This window comes from Pseudochaenichthys georgianus, chromosome 7 (genome assembly GCF_902827115.2).
Source record: "Pseudochaenichthys georgianus chromosome 7, fPseGeo1.2, whole genome shotgun sequence".
Taxonomy (NCBI): Eukaryota; Metazoa; Chordata; class Actinopteri; order Perciformes; family Channichthyidae; genus Pseudochaenichthys; species Pseudochaenichthys georgianus.
The window spans coordinates 13,852,345-13,876,536 of NC_047509.1; the positions used below are offsets into that span (position 1 = coordinate 13,852,345).

At 42.6% G+C, this 24,192-nt stretch overlaps 3 protein-coding genes across 3 annotated transcripts; 2 read left to right on the plus strand and 1 right to left on the minus strand.

Moving 5' to 3' along the window:
• Nucleotides 1-1,212: 1,212 nt before the first annotated feature.
• On the minus strand, nucleotides 1,213-6,284 carry LOC117449469 (N-glycosylase/DNA lyase-like). The gene is made up of 8 exons (XM_034087172.2): nucleotides 5,903-6,284; nucleotides 5,722-5,833; nucleotides 5,231-5,598; nucleotides 4,448-4,627; nucleotides 2,188-2,366; nucleotides 1,953-2,100; nucleotides 1,789-1,838; nucleotides 1,213-1,704 (listed from the first exon to the last, which is right to left on the minus strand). The coding sequence occupies exons 1-8, from the start codon at nucleotides 5,916-5,918 to the stop codon at nucleotides 1,504-1,506; spliced, it is 1,254 nt and encodes a 417-aa protein (XP_033943063.1). The 5' UTR covers nucleotides 5,919-6,284; the 3' UTR covers nucleotides 1,213-1,503.
• Nucleotides 6,285-6,513: 229 nt separating this feature from the next.
• qars1 (glutaminyl-tRNA synthetase 1) lies at nucleotides 6,514-14,712 on the plus strand. The gene is made up of 23 exons (XM_034087705.1): nucleotides 6,514-6,721; nucleotides 7,057-7,207; nucleotides 7,402-7,511; nucleotides 7,592-7,667; nucleotides 7,758-7,822; nucleotides 7,941-7,994; nucleotides 8,357-8,420; nucleotides 8,521-8,595; nucleotides 8,714-8,799; nucleotides 8,895-8,981; nucleotides 9,059-9,158; nucleotides 9,248-9,326; nucleotides 9,412-9,651; nucleotides 9,754-9,846; nucleotides 9,946-10,083; nucleotides 10,287-10,374; nucleotides 10,469-10,615; nucleotides 10,746-10,847; nucleotides 10,955-11,047; nucleotides 13,547-13,674; nucleotides 13,762-13,828; nucleotides 13,909-14,034; nucleotides 14,132-14,712. Exons 1-23 carry the CDS (start codon nucleotides 6,611-6,613, stop codon nucleotides 14,180-14,182), a joined length of 2,331 nt encoding a protein of 776 aa, XP_033943596.1. The 5' UTR covers nucleotides 6,514-6,610; the 3' UTR covers nucleotides 14,183-14,712.
• An 88-nt stretch (nucleotides 14,713-14,800) lies between these two features.
• On the plus strand, nucleotides 14,801-24,111 carry LOC117449275 (transcriptional regulator QRICH1-like). The gene is made up of 12 exons (XM_034086846.2): nucleotides 14,801-16,600; nucleotides 17,222-17,495; nucleotides 17,585-17,674; nucleotides 17,768-17,908; nucleotides 18,020-18,781; nucleotides 18,888-19,059; nucleotides 19,165-19,319; nucleotides 20,567-20,681; nucleotides 20,961-21,069; nucleotides 21,302-21,450; nucleotides 21,535-21,625; nucleotides 23,314-24,111. Exons 2-12 carry the CDS (start codon nucleotides 17,241-17,243, stop codon nucleotides 23,498-23,500), a joined length of 2,226 nt encoding a protein of 741 aa, XP_033942737.1. The 5' UTR covers nucleotides 14,801-16,600; nucleotides 17,222-17,240; the 3' UTR covers nucleotides 23,501-24,111.
• Nucleotides 24,112-24,192: the final 81 nt, after the last annotated feature.

Consider the following 24,192-nt stretch of genomic DNA (forward strand, 5'->3'; position numbering starts at 1 on the left):
CCGTTATCCAATGGGAATGGACGCTCACATTGCCTTTAAAAGCTGCCAACATAAACGTGTGCGGTGCTTCCATGAGCATCAAATACCGCCGTTGATGGGAATACATTGCAATCAGTTGAAAGCTCTTTGCGTCCGTTTATGAAGCTGAAGGAGCCTCGGCACATCCCAACTGCACGCCACGGGGTCCCTGACCAAGCGTCGCTCCTGGACGTTTAGGGAGTGAGAGTGTGTTGCCCATGGAGGTCCACCGGAAGGGGAGGGACTTCGCCACTCTATATGAAATCATGGAAGATAGTTTGTTTGTTTCATTCTAAGCTATCCAGCAAGGTTATTTTCATTTATGTTGTTTTTTTTTTGTACAGTGTAGAGTCTTGTTGTGATGAGAGGGATGGAGGTATTTAATAAAAACATTGCTCGCTGGAGAATAGCTACAGAAGTCCTGTCACAACTTAATCGGAGAGGATCACAGCTTGCCACGGATCTCGATGATGCATTCGGGCTGTGAGTAAACAACTTGTGTCTTACTTGTAGGCTGTCTGAAGGTATGGACAGCTATCAAAGCTACTAAACATCACATTAAGAATGATGTACAAATGAAAGTCGGAGACAAATATATTATTTGAAATGATTTATTCACGTTTGCAATGTTTTGAACAGACATCCCCAGTCATCTCATTGTCATGTTGTAGTCCTCGCTGTAAGCGTCCGGATATCGGCATCGCAACAACAACCTCACACACGAGAACTGAATGTGCATCATTAGCTGCGTTCACACTGCGGTACTTTTCCCACAAAGGTTCATGCGAACTTAGTTCATGATCGCGTTCACACCAAAAAGAGCCGGTACTAAAAGTAGTTCATGCGAACCTTTTTACTCGAACATTGTTCAACTTCTGATGCCAGAGACGGCGGAGACGGACCGCTCTGCTACCCACAATTCAGTTCGGTGAAAAAGCGAGGCAACGTGACGTCACCCCATTCAAAGTGAATGGGCAGATTGGAGTTGTCGACGCTGTCGACGTTGTAGTGTAGACGGGCCGTAAGTGATAGTATCTTGCAGAAAAACATCTTCCAATAAATCCTGACACCTAGAGGCCTCTTCTGGAAACATTTAGTAGTCTAAGCCACCATGAGAGTGGTGCCTTCAGTGGGCTTAATTTAAAATGCTAATCGGGCCTTTTTCTCTCAAAATACAAACACCAAAAAATAGCAGATATTACATGTTCTCTTTATTAAAAAATAAAAACACCTGCGTGCTGTATTGTACTGTAGCAGTGAAAGCATACGAAAGAAGACAAAAAAGGTGACAGTAAACAAAAACACATGTAGACCAAAACCCTGAGCAATGTATTACAATAATTTGTTTTGTATCATGTATATAAAGTGTCCATCAATTTCATTCTGATCGTTTTTTTTTTATGAAACTACACAAAATGTGTAGTAATGTGATCTGATGTGAGTCCTGCTGTATGAAGCTTGTTTACCTGATCGCACAGTGTGATTCTAGGCAGACTTCTTTGCCTTCTTGTGATGACCTGCCTTGGCTTTTATGTTCTTCACCGTATCAATTTTTTCCTTCTTAATTTTTCTTTTCTTGCCTGCTACCGTCAGTTCCTCTTCATCATTTTCCTCTTTCTTCGGCCGCTTCATATGTAGCATTTCTTTCAGATTTTGGAACTTTTTGAGGTCAGCGCAGAACAACACCTAAAACAAATAAAATACTTAGTGGATATATATCAGACTGATTAAAAGATACAAGACAGAAATTCACAGAGAGACAACACTCACCGACTGTGCCCAACCAGCATAAGGACCCCACAGTTTTCTGAAAAAATCCCCTGTGCAAAAATATTACATTTAAACAGAGTTTTCAATCAAAACTAACCATTCTATGATGATAATGAGTGTGACACTACAAATATTCTAACGAAGTGCATGACTATTTACCGTACCAATATCTCTATGAAGTTTATCTGTGATAGTCTTCTGTCCGTTACCAGATCCATAGTTGTAGTCACGTTTAGCAATCTGCCACACGTGAGTGTCTATGGGCACGGCCTCTGCCTTATCCAGGGACATCAGACAAACACAGTCTGCCACCTGAAGGAGAAACATTGCCTTAATTGTATCGAAATAACAAAAAAATATGAACTAAAGGATTATTTGTATTGCAGTATGCTACTCTACCTTGGTGCCGACACCAGGAAGGGTGCGCAACGCATCACGGGCTTGCAGATATGGGGCACTGCGCAAACCTTCAAGCCACTGGATCCCATGGGTGTCTAAAATCTGCTTAGCGCTCTGCTGAAGGAACCGAGCCCTGTACCCAAAACCAAGGTCCCTGAGCCGTGCCTCTACGCTGGTGTCTGCCAATTACAGAAAACAACACAAGCATGGTGACAATATGTAGGCAATGTAAGTATTCAGCTGCATGCCAGACCCTCCCATTTGACATTCCTGCCCTCCCCCAATAAACACGATTTTATTATTTATACAAATAAAAAAAAACTATATCTTTTTTAAAATTATAAATAAACTGTGAACTTTTATGCTACGATGTATGTGATGTCAGATAGTAACTAAAACAAAAAATCGCAAGGCTACGTCAAATAAATTCATGTGTCTGTTGTGATTTGTGATTCGTCCACATTTAGACCAATCACAGCGTCACACTCTGCCGCCTATTCTGGATTTGTTTATTGTGCATTATGTAGACTCCCATTTCTGTTTGAATTACAAAATGGACATCAGAAATTGGCTTAAAAGGTCTAAGGATTTATTAAAACGAAATAGCGATGAAAGAACTGCAGCCGATGGTGCTGCTGGCGACCCTGCACCTGCCATTGCAGCAACACGCCTTAATGTCACAAGCTTGACCTCAGCAAACCAGTACCACGCCAGCCTCCTCCTCCTCCTCCTCCTCCTCCTCCTCCTCCTCCTCCTCCTCCTCCTCCTCCTCCTCCTCCTCCTCCTCCTCCTCCTCCTCCTCCTCCTCCTCCTCCTCCTCCTCCTCCTCCTCCTCCTCCTCCTCCTCCTCCTCCTCGGTGCCTCCACTACAGACGCTACCTTGCACATCAACAGGTAGCCTACTATTGGGCCAGCAACCGCTCAACAGCCCCAGATGATCTTGGGGTTAATAAACCCAGCCAGGTGAAACTGGATCGTTATCCAGGGAGATTGTTTTCAGGAAAGAAGCGCACTTTTGCCGCTGCATGGCAAGACAACAGACCATGGCTTGAATATTCGTTAAAAGCAGACGCAGCCTTTTGTTTCCCCTGTAGACAGTTTAAAGTAAATACGTCTTCATCTGATGCGGCTTTTACTGTCAAAGGTTTTTGCGACTGGAAACACGCATTACAGACTGATAAAGGACTGCTAAGGCGTGCCGCATCAAAAGAACACATTTCATGTGAGAGTTTGTGGAGAGAGAGAGAGAGAGAGAGAGAGACAGACAGATACGCGAGGAAACAAATAAGGAAATTAGTACTTTGGTGCAGATCAGCTGGCATGGAACCGTTATTACGTTGATATTATAGCTTTTTTAGCTGTCAACCAACTCCCTCTCAGAGGTGACCACGATTCACTCTACAGCATGGCCGAGTCAGGCAGTGGGCTCTTCCTATCGCTGTTTGAGTATACGCTGCACAAAGATGCAGAGTTGGCCAAAATACTGGAAAGCATTCCCCACAGAGCAACATACACCTCTCACGACATGCAAAATGCCATAATAGAGCTAACAGCAGTTCATCGTCTCCGTCTCTACTATTTCTCTCCGAGTGCAACGATGAGGAAGCTGCCATCCTTAACCAGTGTGCCTTGCTCGTGATTTACCAGTGTTTGTGCTGCCACGCACACAATGTTTCAAAAGTGGTTGCTATGTTGCCCTTTATTTGTGTATGTATTTGCGATAAGTGTGTGTCTTTACGCAATGCTGTTGGCCTTGCTGTTTGATATATATTGTGCCGCAGGCCTGCAGCACATGACGGTTTTGTGTGCTCTCCCATGAAAATCATATGCCCTCCCTTTAGATTTGTTCTGTCGCCGGGTCTGCTCAGCTGCATGGAATATAGAGGCATTAGTAGGAAGGAATAAACACAAACAATGTAGTAAGTAACACATTTGGCATAACGTCTAATTTATGTACCACCCAGTAATCAACCATAGTACATCTTATTCATCTTCATGCATGCAACAGAGGCTGTTTGGTAGTGAAAAACGTGTTACATGTGGGGGTTGCATTGATGCTGTTTGTGAAGACATGTTTGTCTATTCTGCAACATGACTGAAGTTGAAAATATTGTGGCAATGCAAGAATAAAAATCAAAGCCTCCTCTTTGGATGTTCTACCATTGAACCAAAAATATAACAAAACTGAAGGGACAAATTATCTGAATATCATATATCACTTAGGGGCATAGGACTGTAGGGAAATATAATAATAGAGTACCTGCGAGCGCAGACAGGGAAGGAAAGTTGTGGTAAGAGGTTTGATCCAGTTGGCACAGCGGTGCACCCAGAGACTGACACAGCCTCTCCACCATGCCCTGGATACGAGTGATGTGATTGTTGGAGGTGCAAATGAAGGAAAACAGGCATTCTGTTGGGTCCTGACGCAGCATCCTTATACCTGGGGAGAGAAAAACACAGTGGTGAACCATCAGGGCTTTCAAGGTATTCAGAGAATACCCTGGAACACTCAGATAAAACAAACAAAAAATCGATTTAATTATATAAATAAAATGTTCGGCGGCGGGGGGTGGGTGTGTCTACAGAAGGTCCAGTTGTGATGGCCACGGTTCGCCACTGGAAAAACAATAGGTGTTAGGATAATTTATTTTGTCTTACTCAAAACACAACCACTGATAAAGTAAAGAAAATACCTGAGTAGAAGAAAAGAGAGACCTTGTGATGCTTTCTCAATATTTTTAGGTGAACTTGGCTCGAAATACGGGTACTGATTTGAATATTATTTACATTTGTGTTAGAATTATCAAGTGTTTTTATTTCCATATTACTTTCCAGTCATTATTGCAATTTAGCCCAGTTTTTTTGTTTGTTCTATATCTTTTTTTCTTTGTGTAGTACATTCTGTGCTGCATCTCTTGAATTAAGAATGCTTTACAAATAAACTGTATTATTACATTTTTTTTTTACTAACCAAATACTGTCTCTGTAAAGACCTTCTGTGTAATAAGTGTATAATGCATGCACGGATTGCAAGCACTCTGACCTGTGAAGATGTCTGCAATGTGCTTGAAGTGGTGGTCTGCTGATCCCCATTCTGTGTAAAGGTCCCCCAGCTTTACATTCAGCTGGAAATAATCCCTTAGCATCTCTTCCTCCTCCTTGGTGTCCTGATGCACTGGAGTCACAGCCACTGGCTCCTCTTCCTCCTTCTTCACAGCTTCTTTGAATCTGTTGTCTGACTTGTTTTCCAGCTGAAGAGAAACACCAGCTCCCTTCTTCCTGCCACTTGTCTCCCCTTGCCTGTCTAGGCTTTGGTAAATGTGGTACCAAAGAGTGTCATCTGTCTGAGTCAGAGTCCAAACCCTTCCTCCTATCACTCCTGTCCAGTGGCCTTCTGCAGTTTCTCTCCACCTGTGGGTAGAAATGAGTTAATACAAAGATACACACGAGGATTCCAACTGTATTAGGTCTGTCCAGCAAGTCTCATGTTAATCATGATGCTGACAGACTACATCTGAGCTAGACAAAACTTACCGGAAAGATTGTCCGCATGCAAGAGTAAGATCCAGACGCAGCTCTGACTTTGCACAGGCCAGAGATCTCCACAACTTCGCCCCCGATGACAGCACTGTATGTTTAGCCATACCTGTTGTTGGGATGCTAACAGTTAGCGTGATGACTGTTCAGAGGTAAAAACAACTGAACACAGACCTACCATAATGTCCGAGCATTACAAAACCAGTTAACTGTTATTCAGTATATGTGCCTGCTCGAAAGTAAGACTACACCTTAGTGTACAATAATTGTAAGCGGAGCTACAACTTCATTCATGACTTCAGTGCGCGGTTAATGTTTACAAAAATCAGGATAAACTTTCGCGGAGTTGTCTCAGCGAGCGTCGATCATGTTGGACAACAAAAACCTTACACCGCGTTACAAAGGCAAATGGGAAACGGGTCTGACAACTGTGAATTAATTACATTTAGCGATAGTATCTGTGTTCAATTTTAAGATGAATTTCTTTAACTTAATTGCGGAAGAAAATTGACAAAAATTTCGGTTTATGTCCAAAAACATAACTTTCCAAGAATAAAAGGAGTTGGGATTGAATTGACTGAAATGACAAACTGATGCAACATTTCACAGATCCCGGTAGCCCCTCCTACACTGCTCTGCTGTCAACACAACCGCTGATTGGCTCTCTCGTTCAAAGTGGGCGGGAAAATCAATCGAGCTCATTCCCAATTGGTCAAGGCTATCCGTGCTGCGGTTTCCTATTGGCTATTATTTGTGTTCTTCATTTTTACTTTGAGGTGTACAGGAAGTTTACCCCTCCCTCGCTCTGTCTCTCCTAGAAGGAAAGTCGTGTGTTGCGACGGCGTGTCAGATCGGTTCTGATCCAACCGGTTAATAAGGTGGAAAAATGGCGGATACTTTAGCACTTTTCACTTCCATAGGTCTCAGTGAGCAGAAAGCGAAAGAAACCCAAAAAAATGAAGCGCTGAGTTCCGTTCTGAAGGAGGCAATTATTCAGGTATGACCGGCTTTTATAGGGGAAGTGGATTTCCTGGAGAGACAGCTGTGAAATGAGACTTGCATTTATTTTTAAGCTAACTCGTAGTATCTACCATTTTTTATCATTTGTTTTTTGAAGCTGCTCTATTTAATGGTTTAGAGTTACCTACCATTGTGCACGTGTCTCATAACTTTTGAGTAGTAGTAGGTCATTTTTCTTTCATTTTCACATTCTTCAGGTTGTAGGCAGACACTCCTCCCAGGGTCAAGATAACACAGTCCATCTACAGGTCATTCCCACCTTTTGAACGATTAAACTAATCATTCTGATCTTTTTCTTTTTGTTTACAATAGGCCCATCGTGTCCGTGGGGCATCAGGAGTGGACAAAGCCATGGGTACACTGCTGTACAGTATGGCATCTCGCCTTAAAGACCCTAAACGCGTGGGATTTCTTTCAGACTGTATAGTTCAGAGCAACATCTGCACAGAGCTGCAGCTAGCAGGTACATTATGAGGTCTTTGACATGTTGCAAGCTGACTGGTCAACAAAATGTAAACATGCAACATTAATCACCTCTAATGGATTGTCATTTTTTCAGACTGATCCCTAACACAAGAGAATAATTGTAGAAGTTCATTGCTTTGGATTTATTAACCACTGTGCCTTCCTGCTTCATACATTTGTCCTTTTTTACAGCTGCACTGGAATTTGTTAAGAGTCACCCTCAGGACCCCATCAACCAGAAGGCGTTTGAAGACACATGTGGAGTAGGCGTGTTCATAACACCTGAGCAGATTGAAGAAGCAGTAAGTCCATGAGCTCAAATAAGTCTTTTTACTTGCTTTTCTGAGGGTGGTGTGTTCACTGACAGTGTGATCTTGTGCAGGTTGAGTCTGTGATCAAGAAGCACAAGGAAAAGCTGTTAGTGGAGAGGTTCCACTTCAACATGGGACTGCTAATGGGTATGATATCATATTTGCGTAGTTATGTTTGGACAACATTAAAGCTTTACAAACAGATAGAATATCTCACCAAGCATGTTTGTGTTGCAGGAGAGGCACGTTCTGCCCTAAAATGGGCTGATGGAAAGGTCATCAAAAATGAAGTTGACTTGCAGGTGTGTTTTAAAAAGAAAATATTGTTAGAGGTAGTTTTTTATTTTGATTGTATATTTGCTTCTGAGGTTTGGTGATTCTCACTGTATACTGGAACTTAATACGACTTTTGTCCTGAAGGTCCTACACCTCTTAGGACCCAAGACTGAGGCTGACCTGGAGAAGAAAGCTAAGGTAACACACATCAGAACATTTAGAAAAAGTTCAGCATTACTGGAAATGTTCTTACTTATTTTCTTTCTGCATCCAACTCAGTCAGACACATAACCTACATGTTGAATCACTGCTAAATTAACACAGCACTTCCCTTTTGTGCAGACTAAACAAACTTGATACAACAGAGATTAGGTTTGCTTTATTGGCCCTAGTATTACGATTTTAATACCTTTTTGGGTGGAGCCAGGCTAGTTGTTTCTTCTTGTTTCCAGTCTTTATGAAAGCAAATCATTTTATATTCCAAAATGTCTTATTATACTATTAGTCATTACTTGTACTCTTTGGATTTAATCTGTGGTTAATATCTAACTGTTTTGCAGCCTCAAAAGGTTAAAGTCGCAGAGAATGATATAAAGGCGAAGAAGGAGGAAGGGGCAGTGAATGGTAGGTGGCTAGTAATGTAGATTGCTGGTTGAAGTGACATTTATTCTTTGTTTGTGTCTGGCAGTTTGTTTGTTTTTGACTGTGCTTGTTGTTTTTTTAGCTGAGGTGAAGACTGGGGAGGTGAAGTCACTTATGGAGCAGCTCCGAGGAGAGTCACTGAAGTTCCATAAAACAGGTGAGAAGAAACCACCTGAACAATCAGAAGCAGAAGCATCTCTGCTAGACTCCGTGAAGAGCACATTTAGGGATTTACTTACCCAGTATGTTGATCACCCCTGCTTTTCATCATACAGGAGAGAACTATAAAAGTGAGGGCTATGTGGTCACACCAAAAACAATGGACTTGCTTAAAACGCACTTGGAAATCACTGGTGGACAGGTACAAACTTTATATGTGTTGCTGTGGAGATAAACACCCATCCTCTAAAATGATGTATATTGATTTTTCTCCTTTCCTTTTATAAATTCCTTTAGATACGTACTCGTTTCCCTCCTGAGCCAAATGGTATCCTTCACATTGGGCATGCCAAAGCCATCAATTTTAATTTCGGCTATGCAAAGGTACGTCTTTATTTCCTCTTGTAACCACCACGTAATATTGTGAAGCAGTTTCGTTTAAAATAAGTATTTTTCATTAGGCAAACAATGGAATTTGTTTCTTGAGATATGACGACACAAATCCAGAAAAGGAGGAGGAAAAATACTTCACTTCTATCAGAGACATGGTGGAGTGGCTTGGTGAGTTGGATGCAAACTTTTGTGATTCAAAGCTTCTATTACACTCTACATTCATAAAAGTTTCTTATTAATATTATTGTATGGCACAGGATATGAACCTCATGCGGTCACACATGCATCCGACAACTTTCAGGAACTCTACGACCTCGCTGTGGATCTCATTCGCAGGTGAGTGTATAGACTTTGTGTATATGTTGTTAAATGTGCACTAGCTGGTTAATGATGTTGTATTTGTTTATTTGTCTTCATTCAGAGGTCATGCCTACATTTGCCACCAGAAAGGGGAGGAACTAAAGGGCCATAACGCTCCTGCATCACCCTGGAGAGATCGACCCACAGAGGAGTCGCTGGTGTTGTTTGAGAGGATGAAGAAGGGGCTGTTTGCTGAGGGAGAGGCTACGCTCAGGATGAAGATCGTCATGGAGGACGGGAAGATGGATCCTGTGGCGTACCGAATCAAATACACGGCGCATCATCGCACAGGAGACAAGTGGTACGAGAACGGTTGTACTTTTACATTGAGATTTTATTTAAATATGTGCTTTCTCACAACAGGCTGTGTTTTTATTTACATGTTCCTTGTGTTTTTCTGCAGGTGCATCTACCCCACTTACGATTACACCCACTGTCTATGTGACTCTATTGAAAATATCACACACTCACTCTGTACCAAAGAGTTCCAGGCCAGGTATACATTAATGCTCTGATGTAGCTAAACTATGAAAGCATCTTTTTTGGAGGAACATATATGCATTGTTATGTTTACGGTCCTTTTTGTTTGTGATAGGCGTTCATCATATTTCTGGCTGTGTAACGCTTTGGATGTGTACTGCCCTGTCCAGTGGGAATATGGACGCCTAAACCTCACATACACCGTTGTGTCAAAGAGGAAAATCATCAAACTGGTAGAGACTGGCGTTGTCAGGTAACATTTATATTTCTTAATTACTTTTAAGAATAATCTGCCTTGTAATAAATGGGATGCAGAAACACTCAAGAAATAGAAAGCATTTCTTCACCAGTCATCTGATCAGATTTCTTTATGGGGAATTAGATGCTTTTTATCTTTTTTTTCATGTTACAAATAATCGGTTTGGTAACTGTAGAAGACATTTCTTCTAATTACAGTAACTGGGACGACCCTAGACTCTTCACTCTGACTGCGCTCAGGAGAAGAGGTTTCCCACCAGAGGCGATTAACAACTTCTGTGCCCGGGTATGCAGAATGGAATGAAGGATCATTTGTTGGGTGGAGGATAATTAAATGCATGAGAACGGTGCGGTAATGATATGTTACATCTGTTCTGCAGGTTGGAGTCACAGTTGCTCAGACTACGACAGAGCCCCACCTTCTGGAGTCGTGCGTGAGGGACGTGCTGAACGAACAGGCACCCAGAGTCATGGCTGTGCTGGAGCCACTCAAAGTCACCATTACTAACCTCGCTGAGAACACAAAGGTTTGTACATGAATTACTAATACAGACAGTGCACGCTAAACAGCACCCTAAGGACTTGTTATATTATGTCCTTTGCATATTTACAATCTTTGGTGCTGAATATTCCTGCGGTTGTCTTCTTCTGTCTCAGTCAGACGTACGAGTGCCAGACTTTCCTGCCAACGAGGCCAGGGGCAGCCACACGGTGCCTTTTACACGCACGATCTTTATTGAACAGAGTGACTTCAGAGAGGTCAGAGAGAAAACCCAAAATTATCCTTACAGTTTAGGTTGCAGACTTTCTTTGTGCAACTTTTGGATTGCGGACAGAAGTTGATGATGGACTTCTCCTTTTTGCAGGTGATGGAGAAGGGCTACAAGCGTTTGACCCCAGACCAGCCTGTAGGTCTGAGGCATGCTGGGTATGTCATCTCTGTCCAGAAAATCATCAAAGTAAGATTCTAGATATTCTGAGGTTTGGTCCAATTTGTTTATTCTGGTTGAAACATAGCTCATAGCCGGGTATGAACAAAAAAGTTGAAAGTACTTTACTTTAACTGTTGTGTTTTGAAAGTTAGAAATATGCTTGATTTGAATATAGTTATGCAAAGTACTTGATAATTAATGTAAACCGAATATTTTTTAAATGAACGGGTCAATAAAAGTCAATTGGTTTTGTGCAGTCCAACTTGATCTGGGTATTTTACATTCTTAGCAGTGTTTGCTTCAATTCAATTCAATTCAAGTTTATTTATATAGCCCAATATCACAAATCATATATATTGTCTCAGAGGGCTTCACAAATCAACAAACACAATTGACAATGTAAAAACAAAATGTGGAAATACCAATGAAAAAGGTACATAACACAATGACACAAATACAGTTAGAGTACAATAATTAAAATTCTATAAAACAAAGGGTCCATGAGGATGTTTACTCTGTTAATATCTTTACTTCCTGGGGGGTATACTACGAAGCAGGATTTTTGCTTAGCCGGCTAAATTCAGGGAAAACTCCGGCTTTCCGGTCCTACGAAGCTGGTTCTCTTTTTAGCAGGCTAGATCTCCATAATAATATATGCTAAGCAGCTAACCTGGTCGGGACCAGGTTAGGTTGCAGGCTAAGAGCTCAACTCAGTGAAAGCACCGCCTGCTGACCAATCAGAGCTCAGTGTGCGGAGTTTAAAGCGATCAAGTCATATTACAGGAGAAAGGAAATACAGAAAAACTGCCGTCGCAGGAAAGACGGCCGGCAAAAATCACCGACTGTGTGAACGTGAACATTAATAGAATATCACCTCTCATCTTCAGAGCAATCTGACTATTATAACATTAGCGTTAAGAAAGCTTACTTAAATATCGGCCACAACATAAGTAACCGGATCAGAGTACATTAAGTACAGTCCGCGGCATATCACTTCATAATGTATCATATATCTCCTTATCTGAGTCAGCTGAGCCGTATCTGGCCGTGCAACACTCACAGTGTCACATACTGTATGCAGAAGTATTATTTTAAGCAACACATAAGTTGACGAAACACTCGAGACAAATGTAATTGAAGTCAGATCGTGTTTTAGACGGGGCAGTGATATCATAAACCTGTTAATGTACGCATTCAAACACTTTTTCTTTTGCCAGCTGTATTCACCTTGCAGGTGCAGCTATGTGGCTTTGATCCTGGATAAAGTGTTTAAGTCATGGATGTTTAAAGTTTAACTTCTTCATTTTTGACTAGTATTAAAGTTCACTTTTCATTCAGGAAGTATGACGCTGCGCTGTCAGTGCGCTTCTCCATGTTTGTGATTGGTCGAATGCTCCAAATACCACCCCTTTCATGTGAACGCGCACCTAACTAGATAGGACACGGTTGGCTTGAGCGATCCACTTGATAACCAGCGTCGTAGTACAGTTTAGCGAGAGCGCGTATGTTTTGGATTAAGCCAACCGGCTAACTCAAACATATCCAGGTTAGGTTGAACCAGCTTCGCAGTATAGGCCCCAGGTCGGGACCAGGTTAGGTTGCAGGCTAAGAGCTCAACTCAGTGAAAGCACTGCCTGCTGACCAATCAGAGCTCAGTGTGCGGAGTTTAAAGGGATCAAGTCATATTACAGGAGAAAGGAAATACAGAAAAGCTGCCGTCGCAGGAAAGACGGCCGGCAAAAATCACCGACTGTGTGAACGTGAACATTAATAGAATATCACCTCCATCTTCAGAGCAATCTGACTATTATAACATTAGCGTTAAGAAAGCTTAATTAAATATCGGCCACAACATAAGTAACCGGATCAGAGTACATTAAGTACAGTCCGCGGCATATCACTTCATAATGTATCATATATTTTCTTATCTGAGTCAGCTGAGCCGTATCTGGCCGTGCAACACTCAAAGTATACTGTATGCAGAAGTATTATTTTAAGCAACACATTAAGTTGACGAAACACTCGAGACAAATGTAATTAAAGTCAGATCCACTCGTGTTTTAGACGGGGCAGTGATATCATAAACCTGTTAATGTACGCATTCAAACACTTTTACCAGCTGTATTCACCTTGCAGGTGCAGCTATGTGGCTTTTATCCTGGATAAAGTGTTTAAGTCATGGATGTTTAAAGTTTAACTTCTTCATATGTCTAATATTATAGTTGACTTTTCATTCAGGAAGTATGACGCTGCGCTGTCAGTACGCTTCTCCATGTTTGTGATTGGTCGAATGCTCCAGATACCACCCCTTTCATGTGAACGCGCACCTAACTAGATAGGACACGGCTGGCTTGAGCGATCCACTTGATAACCAGCGTCGTAGTACAGTTTAGCGAGAGCGCGTATGTTTTGGATTAAGCCAACCGGCTAACTCAATATCCAGGTTAGGTTGAACCAGCTTCGTAGTACAGGCCCCTGGTCCACATCCTCATAACATCTTAAGCTGACTTCACCTTTATTTCCCAGGATGCTCAGGGTAAAGTGGTTGAACTGGAGGTGAACTGCTGCAGTTCTGACACTGCAGAGAAACCAAAGGCCTTCATCCACTGGGTCAGCCAGCCATTAGTGTGTGAAGTGCGCCTCTACGAAAGACTGTAAGTCACAAAAACAGCTTACTGCCAATCGCAACCAATATTCCATGTTCAAAACTCGCTAAACCAAACTTCTTGCTGTCTTTGTAGATTCCTGCACAAATATCCAGAGGATCCGTCTGAAGTGCCCAATGGCTTCCTGACTGATATCAATCCTGTGAGTATATTTAAATCAACAGAGATGTTTTAATGAGTATAGAAGTGATGTTTAAGGTTTTTTCTCCTCTTGTCCTTTAGCTTTCCCTGCATACTATCAGCAGTGCCTTAGTAGATACTTCAGTGAAGGGAGCAAAGGTTTTGGACAAATTCCAGTTTGAGAGAGTTGGCTACTTCTCCCTGGACCCCGACAGTACAGCAGATAAGGTACAGTAAGAACAAAAATACTACAGCTGTAGTTCATTCAATAATGTATTTAGACATTTGGAAACATATTGGCAATGTTGTCTCTTTCTCCCTGCAGCTTGTCTTCAACAGAACAGTCACCCTCAAAGAAGACCCTGGGAAAATCTGATTGACTGAGAACAAGCCACACTTCCTGCTTCCCATGAGCCCACAGATACATGTCCACATTGTTTGCATCATTTAATGTGTAACAATAGCAAGGGGACAAACAGCTTAGGCTGAGATTGACTCAAATCAGATATTGTATGCCGATATCCCTAAACTGAAGTTTGGTTTGTTTTCTAAAAACAAAAATTATGTTTCTTGATTGTCAGCTGTGAAAACAACTTTCTGCAGTGTCACTCAGTCAATGTCAGAATCCATTTGAACTCTTTCTACAATAGCTGCAATAATATTTACTTACAGTGTTTGTCCTTTGATGAATGTATGCATCTTTGATCATTGTTCAAAAAAGACCTGATGTTTTTTAGGTTAATATTGCCTCTAAGCTGGTGTTACACAGAAGAGATGCTCACAATAGCGTACATGACTTCCTTGCAAAGATGGTATAACACTGCCAAACCATCATGTTTTTTTTAAAACTCAGGGGGTAACATGTGTCCTTTTGACAGGAGAAAATAATAAATAATGCCAAAATAACCTGCAATGTCTCTGATCATCTGAAGTTTCCAAAAATTATTCACACACCAGTAATCATTTAGATATTAAATCTAAAGGTAGAACACAGCTAAAGGTAATGTGTGTGCACTGTCACTGAGGATATCAGTAAGAAAAGTCTGAGAAACAGTAAAATAAATTAAAGTGATGTTTATTGCCAAGTCGATTTGAACATACAATAACAACTGTTGCTGCATTGGTGCCATATCATCACCAAATTAAATAAAAATATAGCAAGTATTGCAACAAAATCAAGAAACACAAATATTGAATATACGAAAATTACAATACAATGTGTACAATAAATCGAATCTAAAATGAAAGAGCTTTACAGCTTCCAGAAGGGGTATTCTTTTGCAAACACAAAGTATGCTGAAATGTAATGCGTGGGAATTAACCCTGAACTGCCCAAGGCTCACTTAGCACCAGTCAAACATTCAGCGCATCTCTTTGGGACTACCTTAAAAGATTGAGAATCCAGTGAACCACTAGTGCCCCTTTCACACCAGCGCCTTTTCAGCTCCGGCTCGGAGCTAGAGCCTGAAAAGCGCCGGGTTTTCCAGTTCACACCGGAGCTGCGCCGGCTCTTAGCTCCGGAATCCGCTTCATTTCCAGCTCCAAAAAATTGTCGGTCCAGAGGCAAGAGCTTTGGAGCTAAGAGGTGACGTCGCTTACGTCTCTCGTCGAGGCGTGCAGGAAACTAAACCCACCTCCCATGGGTCGACTGTTATGCCTGCCTACAAGCAGTGTGCTTATAAACACACTTTATAAAGTCAGGCAACACTAACCAGGCTTCGTGTGATTCTGTTTATGTGTGCCTTACATTGACCATCCGTTCGCTGTTATCCATCATTGTGGAGAGAGGCAGACGTGTTGTTTTGTATTATTGCAGCTATCGGATGCAAGTAGCCAGTTTAGCTTCGGTTGCTATGCTAACATCACCCGTTTTATACCAGAGAAACTTTCATAACAGCGTTGTGATACCAAACAGTGGAAATTCAGACTGACAGACATTCACTTAGGCTAAGGGAACTGGGGATATGCATCAGCTGCTTGTGTGAGTCGGACAGTGATACTTTAGAGCGGCCGCTGCAGTGTGAGCTAACCGGGAGCTAACGGGAGAATAAACTCCGTGGAAGAGCAGCACTGCAGCGGTCGGTAAATGCTGCAGAAACACATTAATAAACAATGAACCACGGCACTCTGGAGCAAAGTATAAGGTTGGAGAAGTCGTTATTCAATTTATTCTGGCTTCGTGTGATTAAAAGCAACACGATCATCGACCCGACGCAGTTGTTGTTGTTGTGAGCTTCCGTTGGGGAGCAAATCAGCGATGTAAACGGTGACGTCATGACGCAGCAAGGGCAGCTCTGGGGCGCCAGTGGGCGGTGTGCACAGAGCTGAAAAGGGAAACCGGAGCTGAATCAGAAAAGCTCCCGCTCGGAGCTAGAAACTGAAAAGCGCTGGTGTGAAAGCCGCATCGGAGAGTCTGTCCTGCATAACCGGGTTTTAAGGTGGTCTGACATCTACCTGATCTCGAGAGCTACTTTGCCTGTGTGTATCGCCTTGAACGGACTATACTGTCAACACCAGTTATCGCGATATCATCTGGTGGAAACACCGCGATAGCTCGACAGAGCTCCAACTCGCTTTCCGATTGGTCTGAGGGAACTGTTGTAAAATGGCGCCCTGTGAAATATGAGTGGTTAATAAAAAGAAAAACTACAGTCAGCGATCTTACGAAAATAAAGATAAATAAACAACACAGCAGCCACAGGGTGATGTCAGTATAGGTGTCCCTGTAAGAAGAGTGCAGTTTTTTGAGGACAGAGTAGGACGGGTGGGCGGCTCGAGTCTTTGAGGAAGAGAGGTAACGCGCCTGCTAATGTTAGCATGCTAGCTTTGGTAATAACATGTAGTCGGTGGAACGTCACAGACAGCAGACTAATCCCAGTGCCTTCTGGTTTTGCTCCACTTGCTACGGAGACATTGTGTTGTTGATTGTGCTCATGCTCGCATTATTACACAAACAGAGCTGTGGCGTGTTATGTTTTGCAAACAACACATGGCTAGTTAGCCATGTCTGATCTAGTTTGTTGTGTAGCTTCAGCAGGATGCATGCCATTCTAATTTCATTGCACAACTTGCATGTTTTCATTATGCAGCAGTTTCCTTCATTGCTTTTGAATACTGCATCGGATTTGGAAAGTGGCCGCGCTTTTGTCCCTGCTCGTACACAGTCAGATAGATTTAACCCTTTCGTATTACCCTCTGTCAGTGGTGTCACTGGGCAGTGATCTGTAGCTCTGTTTGTAAACACTGTAAAGTGTAAACTGCACAACATCACCCGTTTTTTGTTACATCAATAACTAAGCAGCTGTCTTCTTAATTTTCAAATGTATTTAAGTACATTTTTTTGATACAGACATAGAGCGTTGCTACGCCTACAGCTAATTAAAAGCACTTATTGCCTCTCATCCTGCCAATAAAGGAAGACACTGTCAGCAGCAATGAATAACTCCCTGGATGGTACGGGCTCCTATGAGGAGCTTGTTAGGCAAAAAGCTCGGAGCATCCCTCAGCATCGCATGAAGGAGTTCCTGGAGTCCTTGGCCAGCAAAGGCCCAGATGCCCTGCAAGAGTTCACCCAGCAAGGCGGAGATGCTACGACCACTACCACGACTATGGTCTACCAACAAGAGCCCAACTGCATCTACACAGACAGCACGGAGGTGGCAGGGTCATTGTTGGAGCTGGCTTGTCCGGTAAATTAGCGCACTAAATGGACACAAATCAATCTGTTAGCTATATCCATGAATCACAGCTCTCTGACAATGACTGTCCTGTCATGCAGGTTCAGGTTCATGTCCAGCCGCAGCAGCAACAGATACAGGAGTCTCAGCAGCAATCTGTACAGCAGAATACAGAGCAACAGATTGTGCAGGTTGGTACTTTTATTATACCTTTTGTGCTGTGTTAATTACTTGTTCCACTTAATTCTCTACTAACATTATTTTATCGTCACTATTTTCTTCAGGTGCAGATCCAGGGTCAGCAGCAAGGTCAGATGCTTGGCCAGGTCCTTCAAATGCCCTCTGGCTCCCATCAACAGCTTCAAGGTGTGACAACGGCACAGCTGATTCAGCCTGGGGAACTCACAGAGGAGCAGCACCAACAGGTACACATAAGCACACACAATCACAGTCAGCACCATAAGTCACTTTCAAATGTTGCAAATGGCCAGTTTGAATTTAGTTACCATCTATCATTTCTCTTTCTTATATTTTAGCTGCAAGCCCAGTTGATAGCAGCTGTTGCAGGAGGTCAACAGATACAAATCCAGACAGTGGGAACTCTCTCTCCGACCCAGCAGCAGGACAATGTTGAGAGGAGGGTACTGGGTACAACCGTTGCCACATCACAGGGAGCAGGGGTCCTCCAGCCAGCCAAGAAGCGCAAGGTCGACATGCCCATCACTGTGTCCTATGCCCTGCCTGGTCAGCAAGTAGCCACAGTGCTGGCTATCCCTCAGGGACAGGGCCAGCATCAGAGTTACGTGTCCCTGCGGCCGGACCTCCTCACTGTGGACAGCTCCCACCTTTACAGTGCTACAGGCACTATCACCAGTCCCACAGGCGAGACCTGGACAATCCCTGTTTATTCTGCTCCTGCTGGAGCGGGAGGCCGTGAGCAGGTCACCCATATTGCCATCCCCCAGGAAGCCTATGGAACAGTGCAGGTTTCAGGGCCAAACACTACGACAATGACAACAATGCCAACACAAGTTACTGTTGAAAATGACAAGCTGAAAAGTCAGACAATTCAGGCCGTTTCCAGCATTACAAGCTCGGGAGGAATGGGAGGCCAGGAAGAAGTGGTGCACACTCTGTCTGCAAACACGCTGTTCCCTACCCAGCTGATGAACGGAAACATCCACATCCCAGTGGCAGTACAGGGCTACTCCAACGCGACACAGTCCCTCATATGGGATCCACAGCAGCAGGTGCTGCACACCCAGGGGCTGTTGGGGCACGATGGACAGCAGCTTCAGGTACTAACACAGGTGTTATGTTGGACTATTTTGGCCAGATACACATATTGACTTGTGTTGATTGTTTGCATGAGGTAAGAGTGTTGGTGTGTTTGTGTCTCTGCAGGGTCACACAGTGGTAGCAGAGGTAGATGGCCAGCACCAGGTGCAGGTGCAGGAGCTGCTGCTGCCCGCAACCCTGAAGCCAGAGGAGGGGCTGGAGGTGTGGCGGATATGGGCTCAGAGGAAAAACGTAGAGTTGGAAAAATCAGACACAAACAAACTGGCTCCAATTGGCCGTAAGTACATTTTGACACTGTTTGTTGTAATGTTAAGACATTGATGTGTGTGCATTACCATTATCTTTTTCCTGTAAATCCTGATTTGTGTATTTTGTGTTTTAGGACGCCAAGCACTGCGTTTCCAGGAGGACTTGGTGTCGAGTGCAGTAGCTGAACTCTGCATGGGTCTCTCCTGCATGACCACAGAGGCTCGGGGGCTGGAAGAAGAGACTTATGAGGCTGATGTTCTCTACTATGTATTTCTGTGCATACAAAAAGTAAGTTCACTATGCCCCACAATCACACACAATAGGCGCTTTCACACCGGAGTACTTTTCCCCGTACTTTTCCCTTTTAGTTCCGATAGTTCCTTGGATTTTGCATTCACACCAAAAAGAGAACTTAGTTCATGCGGACTTGTCCCCCTTTTTCAGGTACTTTCCTGGGGAGAAAAAAGTTCAAATTTCTGATTGGCTGGGCGAATTGCAAACCACGCCCTGTAAAACTCGGAAAAATGTTGTGAAGCCGCCATTGTATTTGCTGGCATTAGCATTAGCCCAGCGCACCAACGGAGAGAGAATAACTTATGGCAAGACAAAAAAAAACATGGGAGCGGTGGAGTGATCGGAAGGCTTCAGTAGAAGCTGCTGGGAGTCCCAGCAGCTTCTACTGAAGCCAGTCTATGGATGTATAATAAGAACAGGATACAACGTCGGAGGCGGGGTCTCGTTCTTTCCTATGAGCGCTGCTCATTGGCGCATGAGGACAAAATGGCCCAACTTTTGAGAGAGCGAAACGTCACAGATTACCCATCTGTGTCATCAGCTGTCAGAGCTGAACCCCTATGTGTGCTCACAGAGCATGCGCCCCTTAAGCCCCGCCCCCGAGCTCCCACTCTCAGCTCAGTAGAATGAATGGAGACAGAAAATAAATCTAGATTCGGCTTTTAGTGCATTTTACAACTTTAAGGACCGAATGATTCTAATAAGGGCTATAAAATAGTTCATACTGAGTAGTTTATTTAGTTTTTTAAAAAAAGTATCCGCAGACTTACAGACGTCTCTTTCCCAATGTTAGTCAATGGGGAAAAGTCTTTCTGGGCCCAGTGATGTCAGGGACTGATACGGAAATTGTAGTACCGCCCTTTGGACACAACGAATATTTTCATCAGAGTCCGGCGCACTTCCCGGGGGCTTGAGCCAGTCCCCAACTCCGGGGACTTCGTGTGGCAGTATACGCCGTGAAGTTTTCGGCCTGCCAGTAAACCCAAAGCAGAAGAAGAAGAAGTGACGTCAGCGGCTTCATTTGCGTAATCTTCCCTCAGGGACTTATTCCGGTGTGAACGCGATCTGCTCTTTAGTTCCATGGGGGAAATAAGTGCAGGGAACTAAGTGCTGGGAACTAAGTACGGCAAAGTACTAGCGGCTATACACACTCATCCATTCAACATCCATTTAATAATTGTGGGTTCTTGATTTTTATGGAGTTTGACCACATCTTTATTTTCAAAAAATTTCCCCTGCAGTATTTGTTTGATAACGGCCGTGTGGACGACGTTTTCTCCGATCAGTATTACACACGCTTCGCTCACAGTCTGCACCAGATCTTAGAGCCTTGGAGATCATCTATCCACCCGCTAGGTGAGAACAGAGAGTGTTATCCACATTTTTCTTGCATTTACAAAGCCTGTTTTCTGGTAATCATATCAAATAATATTATCTCAGATAATATACACAGACACAAAACACAAACCTAGCTTGTTAGGGGTGTCACCAATCACAATTTTTATATTGGGAGTCGGTTTTTGACGTTTTTGGCACAAAACATTTACCAAGAAGTGTAATACTTTTCTCAATGAAATTCAAATAATTAGATAATTTCTTGGCGGGTCTTCATAATCTACCTTTACCTCCTGCCAGGTTACATTATCCCCAGTCATGTGACGGAGGAGATGCTGTGGGAATGTAAACAGCTGGGAGCTCATTCTCCCTGGACGTTGCTCACGACTCTTATGTTCTTTAACACCAAGTAAGTTTCTTCCATCCTCACATTAATCATACTGTTAAATTGACATCCAGTTATATTGTACATTATATACCTCATAGAGCAAACCTTAATTTTAAGACAAATAATTCTCAATCTACATATAAGCAAAATACAAATCTGCACAAGACACTCATTGTCATTCCATACACTTTGGGATACCAATTAACACACACTGGCCAAATCAGTTAATGTATATACATTATATTATCTCCAGGTATTTTCACCTAAGGACGGTGGACCAGCATCTAAAAGTGGCCTTTTCTAAGGTGCTGAGACACACCAGGAAAATTCCCAACAACCCCAAAGACAAGAGCACCAGCATCCGATACCTAAAGTCAACAGAGAGGTTCATAGGACAGAAAGGTAAACTTTCACACAATTGAATTTGTGATCAAACCCCATGTTAGAATGGATTTGTATATTGCTTTTGTACTTTTCTCTGTTCAGTCACAGATGACATGTACTCGGAGCAGCTGGAGGACCCAGAGAACCCGCTGCGATGCCCCATCAAGCTCTATGATTTCTACCTCTTCAAATGGTAAAAATATAAAAGTGTTTATCAGTCAATTGAACTGATTATGTGTTTGGAGGTGTACATTTGTTTTTATGTAATGATACATGAATCAAACAGTTCATCGCTTGTTGAACTGTATTAATCTAAAACAAATTAGTAATTCTTCTTAGTGCTGCCATGTAGTGTTTTCACTCTGGCCAAGGTTAAAGTTATCAGTCTACGATGAAAGCCAGAGTCTCTGCTGCTAAATTATGTATTTGTTATTGACATGGGTTGTAAAGTACACGTTGCACTCAAGAGTTCAAGTGGTTTGAAATTGTGAAAACCTTGTTGCTAAGCAACTGACAAAAACATAGATGTTTTATAATAACTAAAGGATTTTTTATGTTTTCTGCCTCAACAATATTCAGGAGAATAAGCAAACAAAATTATCTAGCCTTAGCTGCCAGCGTCCTTCACCACCTCTTAACAGAAAGAAAGTCGATCAATCATTGAACAATGCGTAAAAGGTTCAACAGCTATTTTGATTATTTCTTACCATTCACGTTTTATTTTTTTATGTTTCACATCATTGTATATATTTTTGGGGTTTGGACTGAGTCGGTCAGTCAGCAATTTTTCAGTTTTTGACTTAGTGTATATCACTTGATTAATATAGAATTAGTCACAGCCCTGATGGCAATAGGACAAACGAAACTCTCAAACACTACAAGTAGGCCTGTCACGATAAATAATTTTGTTGGACGATATATTTTCCTGGAAATTATTGCGATAAACGATAATATTGTCGGCACAGTTGTAAGACCATTTTAGACCACTGATATAATGATAATATATAATATAATTCAAGTACGTCCTTTCAAACAGAACTTTTTATTGAACATTCAACATAGATATCTATATATATTTATATATGAGCACACATTGTCTCACAAGCAAAAAAAAACTCCTTAAAACAACAGTCAAGTGTACAGTCCACTGTCCATACAAAGACCCAGCTGCCTCAACAGGCCATATCAAATCTCTTTTTCAAAGTTTTGTCGGGCAAATGCATCTTTGATTGTAAACTGTCGGGAAGGTGGGGGCTCTCCATCTCCAGCTGCCGTGTTTGCTCCCAGCTGGGAAAACGGAATGGGGTGGTTGTGCTTCAGGTGCAGTTTAAGGTTGGTCGTATTGCTAGCTTGTGTTGCTACCTTTTTAAAACATATGCGACATAACGGCTCATTCAAGTCCGTAGGTTCGCCTCGTTGATTTGGCTTAAATCCAAAATATTCCCACACCGGAGATGTGGAATTAGCTTTTGCAACCCATTCCATTTAACTTTAAATTCCCCTCGAGTAAGTCACACGTTGTCTCCTGCTTGTCTCTATATTATTAATTTGCACGCGGAGTGACCTGGCTGTGTGTGTGCCTCGCGGCGCGCCTGGCCAGCAGCCACAGCCTGTCTGGCTAAAATGCTGGTCATATCCTTATGTAAACAAACACGCATGTAAACGGCAATTTATCGAGGTCAGAAAAGTTATCGAGTGCATTTTTATTTATCGTACGATAATTCAATTAATTGCTTATCGCGACAGGCCTAACTACAAGATCAAAAACAAAACCATCATGACAGCACACCTTTTTCAAGAACCTCTCTATTTAACTGGCAGACAAATCTGATATGTTTGTGAATCAAGGTGTGCTCATGCTGTTCCCTGTGTCTCTGTCAGTCCGCAGAGTGCTAAAGGTCGCAACGACACCTTCTACCTGACTCCTGAGCCCGTGGTGGCTCCCAACAGCCCCATCTGGTACTCCACTCAACCAATCCCAAAAGAACAGCTGGAGCAGATGCTCGCCCGCATCACTGTCCTTCGGGAAATCCAGGAAGCCATTAACTTGTCTGAGAGCGTGCACTAGTTTGAGCTGGGACTTATAAATGGACTAAACTCTTTCCTTTCTCTTCACCCAGCCTTTGACTGCTCATTATCAGTAGTTTTGTACTCTCACACCCTCCTATGGTCTTAAGGGGTGGCATGTTTATAGTCATATGTGTCAGTGTATCATACATTCACCGACTGTACATACAACAGCTGATCATTTGTTTTATTGAGGCAACCTCTCAACCTTACCACATTTATTTTCTTTTTGTTTGGCCAAAGGATGTAGTGTGCGATCTTTTAATTGGACCTAAACTCGAATTTACATTTTATTTTAACTGTTGGTTCTTTTAACCAATTGTAATTCCCTGTTGTATTTTAATCTGTAGTATATGTCCTATATATTTTCACTGGGGTTGGCCTACGCTATGCTGCTCTCCATTGAAACCCTGCTTTGTTGCTCTTCTTTCCCTCATCTGCCTTTTTCACAGTTAGGTGTCCCAGTGAATACCTCAGTGGTATTAGGACTGCATTATGTAGCCAAACATAGGCTAAAGTGATTTTTTTAAGTTGTGTGAATAATCCCTTTTTTTTTGTATTTCACTTATCTGTCTTGAGCTCAGTTCACAATACAGCGAACTCTGAAGATCACTCGCTTTTTAGTAATTGTTGCGTGCTGTTGGACTAGCTTAGGAGCATTGAATCACTTCAGCAAACAGACTTTATTGCAAT